The 14,707-nt window shown below is 36.2% G+C and overlaps 1 protein-coding gene across 4 annotated transcripts in view; it reads right to left on the reverse strand.

Moving 5' to 3' along the window:
• Nucleotides 1–14,707, reverse strand: part of LOC122517462 (3-phosphoinositide-dependent protein kinase 1) — a 197,401-nt gene that overhangs the window by 8,532 nt on the left and 174,162 nt on the right. Inside the window, exon 2 of one of the 4 annotated variants that reach the window (XM_043635874.1) lies at nucleotides 4,429–4,990. The exons of 2 other annotated variants lie outside the window; for them this stretch is intronic. In XM_043635874.1, coding sequence (XP_043491809.1) covers nucleotides 4,429–4,491 — 63 coding nt within the window. In that variant the 5' untranslated portion in view covers nucleotides 4,492–4,990. Of the gene's footprint in view, nucleotides 1–146; nucleotides 244–4,428; nucleotides 4,991–14,707 lie in introns of those variants that run through there. One more of the 4 variants, XM_043635888.1, reaches the window with a different exon arrangement.

Here is a 14,707-nt window from a genome sequence, read left to right on the forward strand (position 1 = left end):
TGATCGTAGGAATGTCAAAAGAAAAAACAAGAAATTCTCTCTAAACGAAATATATACTCAATATATTGCCAAAAACATAATCAAAGCTTACGATAGAAATACGAATAAATGAATAACGTAATGCGTATTACGAATGGAATACTTACTATAATAATAATATCGGACGGTTAACGATCCGATTCTCGCCCGTTGACATCGGCCTACTATCACGACGCAGATAAACATTCGAAATTGTTTATCGGTACGGCGACGAGTTCGCGTTCGAATTTGACCGTTCGAGGGGAAAAAGTCCATACGGTTAGTCGCGGCGACGAAGAGGGGGAATTGGGTTTGGCGCGCATGCGTTGGCGCCCCGGCGGGGATAGTTTGAGCGACGGCGCCAGTATCCCCACTCCGTCTCACCCCTACCATCTTCGGGCTCACAGACTGCGTTCTCTCGCCTTGGAAGGTAGGGCACGCGCGAATGAACGCGCGCGCATTCTGCGTACCTCCCTTTCCTATCTTCTCTTTTTCCTACTCCTCCTCCGCCACTTCCTCCACCTCGTCTCTACCACCCTACTTCCCACCCACTATCTCTCTCTCTTTCTTTCTTTCTTTAAAATCCTATTCCGTCCTTCTCGCACTCGCTCTCGCTCTCCGTGTGTTTGTTTGTTTATAGTCGTGTTCTCGGAAATACCCGATACGAGTAACGGACTCTTGCGGCGCGCGCGTTGCCTCGCATTCCCATTCTGGCGTTGCATCCGGTTGGTTCTCGAATTCCTCGAGCGTTGCATCCAACTTTTGCTATATACCTGCTATACTCTCTTTCTACCGTTTCTATTTTTCTCGATTTTCTTACTGTTTCCTTTAGGATGACCGTTTTTTCCTTTTTCTTTTTCGTAATGGATCGTTTTTCGAAAGATAAAGAAACCAATACAGGAGCAGAATCTATCGTTGAACTTGACAACGTCAAAATAATCAACAGGACAAACCGCTATCTTTTAGTTTGAACTTGACTTTTAATCTACCAACACATACTAATCTTTTTTTATTTTTTTTTTTTACGAACCTCTAGAAAGGAAGGCAGATACAGCGAGAGGCATGATAAAGATTGCATCGCATTTCTAGTTCTCGCGAAAATAACTTAACTTTGCCGTTTTCGTTTCCATATCTCTTGAGATCGAAAAGTAAATATCGTTACGTACGATGATAACGCAAGTTAAATGAAGTTTCATAATAGATCGTAGAACATAAACGCTATCGCACGCAATCGCGCGCTATCAGAAACTTTCGGTGATAAAGAGTATTGTTTTTTTTATGTTTTCATTTTTTCTTTTCTTTTCCTTTTTTTATCTTTCAAATAATATTAGTTTTCAAAATAAACCGAATATATATTTCTTTAGATGGAGATAGAAAATGAATTGAATTGAAAATCAAATAAATTATAGTTCGTATTATACATTGAATAATATCGCACTGCGTATGATTATTATAGCTGCTTAAATAGAATGATTATTAACACGTTGATTATTAACATGCGCGCATTTCACATGAGTTGCCTTGCCAACGTTATTTTTTATTATGGGATGTATATTTTGTTGAAATTTTTTTTTACAGCTGATAAAGGGAATTGTATAATTGTGTTTAATGCATTGTTTATGGTGAGGTCACCGGTGACCCCCGAGGTCCTATAGACCATTTTTGTGATTATCAATTGTTTCAAACTGTCCAAAAAAATGGTAGTAGATTATAATTTATGGAAATCTATAGTTGATTTGTCTGATCAAATGACTGCTTATAGTTCACCACTGCGAAAAACTATAAAATGTTACTGGAAATTGGTAATAGAGCTTTTACTGATTAATTGTGTTGTAAATTAAAAGGTGTTATACAAACAAGTAACTCGAAAAATATTTTAATTCCCGATTTTCGGATGAATTTTGCGATTTATTTAGTGAAATATTCCGATTATGAAGATTGCATTTGATAAAGCAATTACGTACAGAAAAAACTTCGTTACATATCATGCATATTTTTCTTGTATTAATAAAATTATTTTTAAATGTTTTGTATGTCATTATTTTCTTCAAACTTTTATAAAAACAATGGAGTTATTTAAAAATTTATCAGTACCAATATTTACTGTAATTATATATTTTTATTATTGGTCGTATTTAAGTCACTTGTAACCTACACGGCAGTTAATGTTAATTCTTATCAGTAATATATTGATATATTCAATTAATCCATATTATTTTTAGAACATTGCCTTTTTTGTCTTTTAGTTTTTTGATTTCTGTGCTCTATTTCTAATATCGTTTATTTAATTTATGTATCAAAAAGTTTATCTCGTAAATAAATAAATAAATAAATAAATAAGAACATTAAAGTGCACAAATACTGCAGAGACTGATAAAACTCGGCTATTAAATAATAACGCGCTATCAATATATCGCTGGCGTTGATCATTTGCTTGTTTGTTCTATACGAGAGTTCATCCGTTTCGCACACACTTGACTCCTTCGTTTCTTCACGATAAAAAGCAACGACCGTTGATCGTTGATTACGTATCCGTCCACTCGTCCATGCTAGTTTTTGTAACATAGTAAATATATGAATATATACGCATACACATATATGCATCTTGTCAATGGCGAGCAAAGTTTTGAAAAGTCATGCGAACTTGGTAAGTGCGCTGCGCATGCGTAGATGCAATCCAGATTGGAAACGCTCAAATTTCGGCTTTTCGAAGTATACTACTCGACCGCGAGAACGATCACTTTTCAGAATCCAAGAATATCGAGTTACGAGTTGGATACAATACATATCTGCCTAATGTTTGCTATGTTTCATCGCTTTCGACATATGTATCTTGTTTTCCAGCGATCGATCAGCCTTAACTAGAGACTTCACAAGAAATACAAAGTCCAAGGGGGACAAGAAAAATCAAAAGAATAATAATAAGAAGAAAAAGAAGAAAGTAAAACTACGTTGTTGACTCCTTCTTTGAAATCGTAAGATTTTATCGTTTATTCTTACGTTTGATATGAACGTAGTTGTTCGATATGGATCGCGCTTACGTGGAATCGTTTAAACTCCAACCTACTCCTTCCCCTGTCTTTAGAAATATGCTTAATTTTCGAAGTTGTCTCTTTGGAAGATCTCAACGGAAGATTTCCATAAGTGTTCCGACGTGTCCGTTCCCCGGTCATCGAATCTCACATCAGACATCACATTTTTCTCGTAGAGATGTAAACAAACAAATGACAAGTCGCTGACCAACTAGAGTCGCCGACTTATCCTGTTGTTATTTTAGGCGCCTATTATTTTTTTTTACTTTATCGTATTATAATTAGCGTTTTATAATAGATTTTTGTGAAATAAAATCAGTCAGTCAGTCAGTCAGTCAGCAAGCCAGCCAGATAGCAAACTAGCTAGCCAATCGGCCATTCAACGCTATCGTTTCTCCGAATATTTATGAATAGCAGATCGAAAACGTCAACGTGGTATGGTAAGTACCTCTATAGTATTTACGTGGCGTGTCATCGATCGGGGAGAACAATGCTAAGTCGACTCGAGTATCACAATGATAGACGAGAGAGCGTAGCAACGATAACTACTACCTCGCCTCTGTTGAACGATCGTCGAGACCAGAAAAACACGTTCGTCACGTGAACCAAATAAATGACCGGTCAATTAACAAATGCATCTGGGGAAGGGGGATGCATTCGATAAAATCGCCAACAAAGGAGCGCCTATATGAATAATCGTAAACGCTTAATATATTATATGAAAAATACGCGTTGAAAATAATCGAAATAATCGTACAAACGGGGAGGAGGCGGTGGAGGGGGCGCCGCCGATATATGAAATTTTTCGAGAACGCGTGTTTTCCAGATTATCGCGATTGAATTCTTTCTTTATCGACTACCTCGTAGAATCTCGATCGATCGGTCATAGGTAAGTTCTTTTTTTATTATTATTTTATTTATTATTATTGTTTCACGTTAATATCGAGAAATCGGAATCTATGTTGGCTCTTCTTATCGATTATTCGCAAACGAAAACAACGATCTTATCGTTGAATAATACTCGTAAACGTTAATATCGGTTTTATAAGAGAGATTTGCTGTGCGCCGCGTGAGTGATTAGTCGAAAATTCCAACGATAACGAAACGTTATAAAATGCACTCTCGTACTGACAAAAATTTCAACTAACTATCCTAATGAAAAAAAAAAAAAAAAAAAAAAAGGAATTTACAAATTCACGAGATTAAGAAAACAAAAAAGAAGAATAGGAAAAACAGAAGAAGAAGAGAATAGAAGAAGAAGAAAAAGAGAAGAAGAAGAAGATCGTTGCTTGGGTGACCGATAATGCGAGTTACTAAGTAATAAATAAAACCCTATTTATACAGTTTATCGGCTTGTTTACGGCTGTAGGATACTTACTGTAATGTAGTAAATCGCGTAGGCGGCGTGAATCATTCGTGGGCAGTCGATCTTCGAACTCATTCACACTCTCTCCTCGACGGTTCCGCAACGGACGATAAATGGTGATCGGCCGTTGTCGTAGTACCCTCTCTACCCCTCCCACCGTTCTTTCCTTCCTTCCTTCCTTCCTCTCACTCCCTCGCTCTTTATCTCTTTTTCTTGTTTTTTTTTCTCTTTTACTCGGGGTTGTATGTCATGTGCTGCTGAGCTGCTGTTGCGCTGCTGCTGTTGCCGTTATGCTGTTGTTTCCTCCTTCTCGATCTTCTCCGACTTACACATACAATACTTACGTAAATAACGTATATGTAAGTTTTGTATGCATGTATGTGTACAGCATCGATGGAGGTACCCGTTGGCGCCCGTCGGCTCACACCGATTCTCGATCGTTGGCCTAATCGCGTCCTCGCTTCTTAATTAATCCCCGATGATAGGACCGAATTCGGCACGAACAACGATAAGATGTCGCCGTGACGTGCACGTGTACAGAAAGTGTCGTCGAACAGCGGCTCTGGCGTCACTCCTCTCGAAAACACAAAACAAAACGTAACGATACGCAACGATTTCGACGGTACAAGGCCTAGTATTTACGTTACAACATCTATATATAATCGTTAATAATAATTATAATCAAAGGAAGTTATTCTTCCTTCTTTTTTATATTTATCTCTCTCTCTTTATTTATTTATTTCTTTCTTTCTATCTTTCTTTCTTTCTTTCTTTGGTTCTTTCATTCATTCAAAGGATCGTTGTTTCTATTAAAGTCTTACTAAATCGATTAACTGCTTTTGTTTAGATTACTTTCGATAGCACTAATTAAATTTTAACGATGTTCGATATTTCGTTTTTGAATGATTACCTTGGTCAATTGGAACAACGAGGAAGGAGGTCGAATCGATACTATTTCTAGAAAACTTTTGTGACACTATGAAAAAATAAAAAGAGAGAGAGAGAAAGAGTATTCGGAGAAGATTGGGCAAGTTTGATTTTTACCGTTATCCAGTAAATGCACTCTTCTACATATTTGTAAACACATTTCTATATGAGTATCCTGAATTAATTTGATTCTTTAACGAAATTACACTCCAAAGCGGAATCATAAATTAAGGTAGTTATTATAAGTCTATTTATAGGATCGTCGTCGCGTCGTCGTTTCGGGATATCTTTCCTAGACCGGAAACTCTTGATCCACATTTCGTCAACTCCGACGCGGAAACGAAAAAAGGTTCTAATGAGACCTAGTAGAAGAAAACAGATCTTAATAGGCGGAATTTTAACGGAAACGAACAAGACATAAAGGGTTTTAGGAGAACCGACGAAACACAACTGGCAACTAAATGTTCGCGACATCGACTGATCTCGAATCGTTTCAATTTCTCGTGCACGACGACTATGACGACTATGACGAGGACAAAGCAACGGTGATTCGTTTTTGTCTCTTTGTCTGCCAAAGAAAATTTGGCAGGGCCTAGTTCGCCTCGTTGAAACAAATATAGAAAAGTGCAAAGGTCAATGCTCGTTTTTAACCCCCTCAATCCCCGCGTGTCTAAAAGTCCGAAACAAATGTGCTACGAATCCAATTTTTCATTTCCTGATTTCGTGTATATCTATATATATATATATATAGATGCGGCCCAGAACAAAAATGAAGTATCCACTTAAGGGAGCTGATGTATATCGCGCCGGTCAGGAAAGCCCGCACACGTCGATGATAAGAGAGTGGCGATCGGAGATAGGTGAAAAAGCATTTGGCACGTGCCGCTATATCGCAGCTGTGTATATACAATATATATATATATATATATATATATATATACGTAGAAAGTAGAATAGATGAACATGCCAGGATGTTTTAGGAAACGCGTATTAGCGTTTAATCGATCAATCATATATATCGAAATCGAAGAGAAGCGAGTACCATTCGAGTGGTCACTGACAGGGAAAGGAAAGAAAAACAGGAAACGAAAAGGGTGTTTTTTGAGGGATGCGTCATGGTTAGGCTAGACTCGCACTATTTCCTCTTAACGGGTTCTACCCTCTTTTATATTACCCCTCTCGAAGTCTTCTTTTGTCCAGTGGTTGCCTAGATAGGAGGGACAGGTGCGTCTAGGGAGTCTTTACTCAATTTGTATTCCTCGATGGTACGTCGATTGGTAACTCGATGAAAACCCACATCTTCTGGACTAGCTGAGTTTCTCTAGTTGTGTCTTTGAATACGGAAAGGAACCTACGTATTGTCTATCGTCTGGACAAAGGGACGTGTCATTTTCTTCTCCCTTCTAGAATCTACTCGAAATAGTTCGAACTTTCGGCCGACTTGGGCTTTACGATTCCTTCCCTTTCCCTCGTCCTCCTCCTCGTCCTCCTCCTCCTTCACACCTTTCTTTCTCTCTTTCTTTATCTAACTCTCCCAGTTCTATAGCCGTTCGTGCTTTGGGGAAGAACCCGAGAGATGGTAAAAGACGAGTTTGAAGCAAGGTCGGGAAGAGAGTTGTTGTCGGACCCAGGTATATGTTGTCGATCGATAGGGGTGGGAGGAACAGAGGGAGGGGTCACTGGATAACGTCAAATGCTTGACCTATTTCAAGAGCTTCTCTCTTTCTCCGCGTATTCCTGCCATCTCTATAAAATATTGCTTTTAAATATCTTGCATCGATTTATTGCTAAGTCTACGAACGAACATTTCGCACCACCCGAGACTGTTGTCTGTTAAAAGAAAATATTTCTTTTTCTCGTCTCCCAAGTACAAAATCGGCCTGTTTTCTTTGTCTGAACGAAGAAGTGGAAGTGAAAGAGGGAGAGAAAGAGAGACAGAGAAAAAATGTCGAGTGCTTTATGCGTTAGTAAATCGGTTGGCAACAATAAATTTTGAAATCCACGTGTGAACGATCGATAAGCGAAATTGCGATCGATCGTAGGATCGATCGATCTATCTTTCGCGATCAAAGCTGCGTTCGTTCTAACGAACTGGAAAGATTTCAATTCGATGAACTTTTACTTGCGTCAATTATTTCCGATTCTTTCGTATTAACTTTTTCGAATTTTTAATTTCCTCGACTGACTGTTCTTTTTTCATTATTATTATTATTATTATTATATTTCTACAGGAACACAACTATTTAACATCTCTCGAGTTGTTGCTTCTGCAAACATTTATGCACCTGTTTGAAAATATTTATAGGACGGTAGAGCGCAAATTGAGCAAATATGTCGTAATTTATATCGAAAGAATAATATTTGCTAAAAAAATCACCGCACATCATTATCGCGCACGACAATTTAAGACAATTTATGGTAATGCGACGTCGAGCCGAGTTTATAATACGCATTTAGCTTCGCGGGGATGCTTTTTGAAAAAAATAAAGGTACTTTCTTACGTATTTTTTATTTATGCTCTTTTCGTACTCGCCTTATAAATTAATAATCCACTATAGACATGTGTAACTTAGAAGTCACATGCCAATAAATTATTATTATTCTTTTTATCTACTATTCTTCACAAATATGACGCACAGCATAATATTTCATAATCTTTAATTTGTAACCGATCAAAAATTTTTTATACCAATTATCAACTTAGGAATTATATATGGGATTAAATTTAGTATCTTTGAAAATTGTTCATTCACTCTGTTAATTTGTATTTAAAAATTAATATTTATTGATTCTATCCTTGGTTTATATAAAGAGTTAAAAAATAAGCTAGTAATATTGTAGACGTAGACTACAAAATCGGTAGTCTAGTTTTGTTTTCTCGAATCAGACACTTTAATAAATTCTCAGACGATGTCTTGCCCAATTTTATTGGAAAAGAATCATGAATATGTTACAGGGATAATGATTTGTCTTGATAAATGTAGAAGTAATATGGAAATGTTGATCGTCTCGCGACCTTCCTTCCCTTTTCCTCTTTCCATGCTTCTTCACATTTAATAGATTCAGCGATCGCTTTGAGGTATTAATAGCGAAATTTAGTTTCTAAAAGTGCCACTCTAGATATACCAAAAGCGTCGTAGTGTTCCTAAAATAAAACGAGACGGGAAATATTTTTGAAACGGCTTGTAAGCGTTTTTGCGCGCCTTCTTCTCGAGGAAACTCATAAATCAAAGGAGAACAAATACTTTTTGAAAAGACTGGGCTCGTTATTGAAATTGTATTCCTCGCCCACCCTACTTCCCTAGAAGAAGGGAAAAGAAAAGAGATGAGAAAATGAAAAATGGAAAAAAAAATAAAATAGTCGGAAAGTACAAAGAAACAGGTAGGTTAAAGATTTCGGTCTAAACGCGCAGAAATTCTTTAGAAGATCAGGTGGGTTTAAGAAGTAGGTAAAATGACCTGCTTAAACTGTCAATAATCATTCGTATACTTTGGACATTGCATTGATTCGAGGATATGTGTGGAATGTGACTATAGTTAGTATTCATTGTTAGTAAAATTCTCTCTCTTTCTATTTCTCTTTCTTTCTTTGCCTTTTTCTCTGTATTTGCCAATAGCCAAGGTGAGATTAAAAAAGAACGTCACATTAACTACGCACAAATTTTGTAAAGGATCAACTGGATAAAGCAAGTAAATAAAATGACTAGTTTGAATCGATTATATATTTCTTCCTGTCTGTTATTCTTTCTTTCTGAACAAAAAATGACCTGTCTAAACTGTTAGCAATCATCTGTATACTTTGGACATTTCATTGGTTAAATAAAAATATGTAGAATTTGACTATAATTCGTCCATTCATTGTTAGTAAAATTTGTTCTTTCTTTTTCTCTCTTTCTTTCCTTCTCTCTCTGTTCCTTTCTTTCTTTGTATTTGTTAATGGCCAAGGTGAAATTAATCAAAGAACTCGCGCTATCGCGTCGCATTAACTACATGTTTACTTTCCCCACGCGTCACTCGTTTGCGCGTAATCGTTCATTTAAATGAAAGCGCCTCTTACGTAATTGATTTCAATAAAAATACTATAAGAATGTAATATTGATTCGAGATCATTTTATTTACCACCGTGATTCGCATAAACTTGAAATAATCGTTGCTTTTTCACAAGAGATAATTAATGCGTTATAGCTTCGTCATCTTCGTCGTTCATTACGAGAGAATAGAAAAAGAGAGAAAGAGAGAGACAGAGAGAGAGAGAGAGAGAGAAAGATATTCGAACGACGCTAAAGTCTTCCTCAAATTTGCATTACGAGGCAGAGATTTTAATGATTTATTAATACCACTCGAAGTCTACGATTATATTAATTACACAAATCTACGTGTAATGATTTTTCAATTTTCAAAAGTGTAACTCGCTCGCATTTTCGAATTCCATTTCTGTGTATGAGATAGAATAGAAGGAAACTAAAGTAGTACGATAAATATTGCAGAACGATTATTGCAAAAAAAAGAGCCTGTTTGCCGTAATCGCGTTAATTGTCTGCAGGGAGCCGAGTATTTACGGAATATTTTCATTTCTTCGCTAACACGACAGACCTCCTCTCTACTTGGCAATGTTTATTCACGTGTGATATTACAATATAAGCGCGTATAAGAACGCACATAGTAGCGTGACATTCAACGAGTACCATGTTTCTACATACAATGTTTCCACATATATATAAACGGATATGCATATTTATGGATGTAAGTAAAATACGTACAAGTGCATCCGTATCGAGGAAAAGTATATATAAAAATTCTCTCTCTCTCTTGCTCTCTTTTATTATTTTTTCTCCTTTCTTCTTTTGTGCTTATATTAATCGTCAATAACGAGCAACGATCCATCTATCTCTCCCGTTTTTTCAAAATAAAATTGAAGGGTGCTCGTTTCTCGAGAGTCGCACGTTTATGTCGGTCATAAACGAAGTACGCTCAGTTATGAAAATAAATAATGAAAACAATAAAGAATCACGGTGACACTCTATTATATTTACTTTTTCTTTTCTTTTTGTTCTTTCCTACTTCTCTCATTTCTTCCACTTTTCCTCCTGTTTTTTTCCCTTTGTATTTTCCTCCTTTTTTATAACAGTAAACACTGACTTTTCTGTCTCTCTCTCTCTTTCTTTTTCTCGTCTACCTACATAGCTTCTGCGGCGTTAATAATATAACCGTGGTTGCAGTCGTTGGAATTGTGTGCTCGGGGATAAAAAAGAAAGGTAAAAGAAAGTACGGTGGCGTCGGATAGTTCCAAACAGTCCTGGATACACTTTGCATACCAGAGAAAATTCAACTCCTTTCTAACGTTATTCCTACATTATGCCATAAAACACGGACGGTGTATTACGTGCACGAACACCACACGTACTTCTATTTTCTTCTTCTTTTTTTTTCCACCTCTCTCTCTCTCTCTCTCTCTCTCTCTCTTTCTCTCTCTCTTTCTTTCACTTTCTCTATCTCTCACAATGCTATTAGTAGAATCTAAAATGCGAAAATTCACGATAACACATTCAAAGACCCTCTTGCGTTTCCAAAACGATAATTACAAAGTCGAGTTTTAAAAAGGTAGTTTCGAGTTCCGTTCATTGATTAGATTCTCTCCCGTATTGCATAAGACACCCCTCCCGCCCCCATGTGTTCCTTGGACTACCGCATGACTCGGCCCGTACGCGTTAAATCAATAAAGAAATCAATATTGAAAGGCAAGTAACTCGCGTTCCTTTCAATTCGATTCATTGTATGCTAAATCGCGATCGTAGATTATGCGACAAGATTGTAATCACGTGTAGAACTTGCGTGTCTTCAAACTGTTTTGTATTTTATTTATTTGAATATTTATGTTTGTGAATGAGTAATTTATAAGTAAACAAGTGAGATCAGAGAAAAGGAAACTGTGACCTATTATAATCTCTAACTTTATCTATATGTAGATATTAACTTTTATCTATTATTTTTCTTTAAGAAGATAACAGGAAGTACGTGTCGTATATTTCGAATGGAAAGAAAAATAAAAAGACTAATGTTAGTTTTTCTTAGAAAATCATTCTTAGTCATCTTTTGACCAATCTTTGATTTTTCAATAATGTAGAAAAGAAAACTACGTAAACAATGTTTAAAATGAGTCATACGTAAAAATTATCAAGCGTGACTGTTGAAAATATTTCAAAGAATAGAAGAAACAATCGAGTTTATTAATACAACGATGGAGAAGATGGAAATAGGAACACGGTTACTTTGGCGCATGTATGCACCGGCTGTTTCCTTCTCTTTCTCTTTCTCTCTCTCTCTCTCTCTCTCTCTCTCTTGTTGGAGAATAACATCCATCACTTCTGTCTTTCTAGTACTTTCCAAGTAATTAATCACGCACCCATTGTTTCTACCATGCGTTTCCGATAACGCGTTATCGTAATCCACTATGGAAGCATACGCGGCATTCTATCGTTTATGACGCGAGAACTATGATAATTCTCGTTTCAAAGTTTCCTCCTTTCCATCGATCGATCCCGAAATTTCTTTCCGATAAATCTGGTCTCAAGAGAGAAAGAGAGAAAGACAAATTAGATCCGATCTTTCTTCTGAACTATTATACTCGATGGTACGACGAAATTTTATTCGCATCGGATACCTTAAACTATATGCGTAATGCGTGTTTTCAACTATAAATCGGATGACGGAAAAACAATTAATTAAGATTGTCATATACATATTTATATAATCGTTAAAAATAAATATCTATCACATTAAGTTGAACATTTTTGATAATTAGATTTTAATGAGTATACATTATAATGCAATCAAGAAATTTATTACATTTCCTAAAATTTCATTGAAAAATATTTATGTGAGACTGAGTATCTCAATGTCAAAATAAAATTGTTATTCGTAAGAAAATAAACCGAGGATTTTAGATAGCTCAATTGACAGAGCAGCGGTCCAGGAAGCGGAAAACTTGGGTTCGAGTTTTGGACCAATCAATCAGACAGCTCAATTATTTTTCACGAATTCTATATTTATTTTCAAAGCTATACCAATGTTTTCGTTTCTAACGTAATGCGATTGAAATAAACAAAAAAACCGTGATGAAATGTTACCGGTCCCATTCGAAAAGTTCGAGGAGCTCGAAACGCCCCTCCCCCGCCGATACGAATGTGTTAAGAATGAAAAAAGAAAAAGAAAGAAAAAAAAACAAAGAAAAGAAAAAGAAGATGAAATAGATGATTTGCATGTACGTAATGTCTCATTATTTCGCTTCCTGTTCTTTTCACGCAAATGAGACGTTTACGGCAAAACATTAAGAAACACTATTTTATCGTAATCGAAAGAAGCGAAGGGGGGGCACGTGGCAGCTTTGATATTGGTCATCGAAAGAATAAATGTACGTATGTATCTATGTAAATACAATATTGTCCTTTACTAGCCATGTGGAAACGTTTCTTCAATCATATATAATGTAAGTAAGTAAGTTACGAGTATATTCGGATAGATAAGACGTTGTGAAAAAGGTGTGAATGAACGAGACAACAAAACGAGACGAGACGAACGGAACAAGACAAAACGAACGAGACGGACGAGACAAGACGAATGAGATGAGACTCGCGCGCACGCACATATGTATAACGTTAGTACGTGTTACACCTGAAAAGACACATCTGCCTGTATTTGCGAAGCCGGAAAATGTCGGTGTTTCAATAATTTCTGAACGACTAAGCGCACGTGCGTCCTCGCATCGGATGAGCCGATGCTTTTGATAAAAAAAACTATTTCTATATTTCTTTTATATTTACTTCTTTTCTTTTCTATTTATATATTCAATCAATCTATATCATTTCTAAAACATCGTAATTGAACCGTCTGTTATGATTATTCTTTTCTTTTAATTTCTTTTTTCTTCCTATTTTCTATACGTAATATCGTTTATCCAATTTATGTATCAAAGGTTCTTTCACTTAACAAATAATTAAATAAATATATTTCTACTTTCAGCAAGGGAAGAGTAACATCTGTAATATCTGTATACAAGAGTAATATCTGTAATATAGTATATAAAATAGATAATAGTTCAAATACCATATATATCTTTAAATAAATATATACACTATTATTGTTATTTTTATTATTCTCGTTTTTACGAGTTCAAATCACTTTTTTACGAAAATTTTCTCATACGTAGCCTAATGTATTTACAAAGAGATCGAATATTGTATTGCTTTTTAAGAGTCAACAACACACAATTTTTTATGTAGAGGTCACCTATCTATGTAATAATAAAATATCATGCCTATCGTTGCTTAGACTTTAGTGATCTTACGAAAGTTAATTTTTCAAAGTGGCTAGGCCGTTGACTCACTATCAATCCTTGATTTAAAAACAAAGGGTTCGCAAAGATAAGCGCATTTAATCTCGGGGGGGAAGAAAGTACGACGCGTGCGTCATCTTCATTCAATTATTCTTGAAAAGAAATAAAAGCCCACTCACCGAGAACAATCGGCGCGTCTTAGTCATCAAGGAGAAGGAACAACGATGGCACTTTTTCGGGTACATGGATCAACATACGATCATCGATCTTAAGAACAAAATTTTTTCCGAAATCCCTGGGATGATCGTTGACATTTTCACAATAGTCTTGAACAAGAAAATATATCACACGTACGCGCGACACGTATGCAAAGTTACACGCGTTTCGATGATCAAAATTTATCTACTGTTCCTTATTTCAATTTATTCCCTCTCTATATTATAGTATAGATTTTTCGATATTTTATTCATAAAAATCATAAAGAAATGAAAACGAAAGTGACATTTTAAGGTATACTCGTGAATTGGCTAAAGAAATAAAAAAGAATCGGTAGACGATCGACGTAAACGATCGTGGCGCCTTTTATGATAAGATGGCGATTAGAAAAATATACCGCAAAGACGATAACGTTTTTTTTTGAAAACGACGAATATCCGGATTTTCCGGCGTTTATGTAAGTAACGATAAACAGGGATAAAGGATCGCGATACGTTGCGAGAGGCGAATGCACTGCTATTGCTTCCAGAAGGAAAAGCTCATATATGCAATTCGTACAATAGCACGGTATCGCGATAGATGCGATATTACCTGACGTCGTGTATTCGCCACGTGACGAGCGAATCGTCGTCGGCTATGACGTCGATTATACGCGTTAACAGCTGACGAACGTCAACTCGTAATAGCTCATTTTTCTAGCTGCTCGTAAAATCGTTATCGAGGAATAGAAATAAAACGTGTGTTCTTCTATAACACACGTTTTATGCAACAACTCGATTCCAAGAGACGCGAAGAGACACACGGTTTAGACTCAAA

This window comes from Polistes fuscatus, unplaced genomic scaffold, assembly GCF_010416935.1.
Source record: "Polistes fuscatus isolate 324 unplaced genomic scaffold, CU_Pfus_HIC Scaffold1, whole genome shotgun sequence".
In the NCBI taxonomy this organism is placed as follows: Eukaryota; Metazoa; Arthropoda; class Insecta; order Hymenoptera; family Vespidae; genus Polistes; species Polistes fuscatus.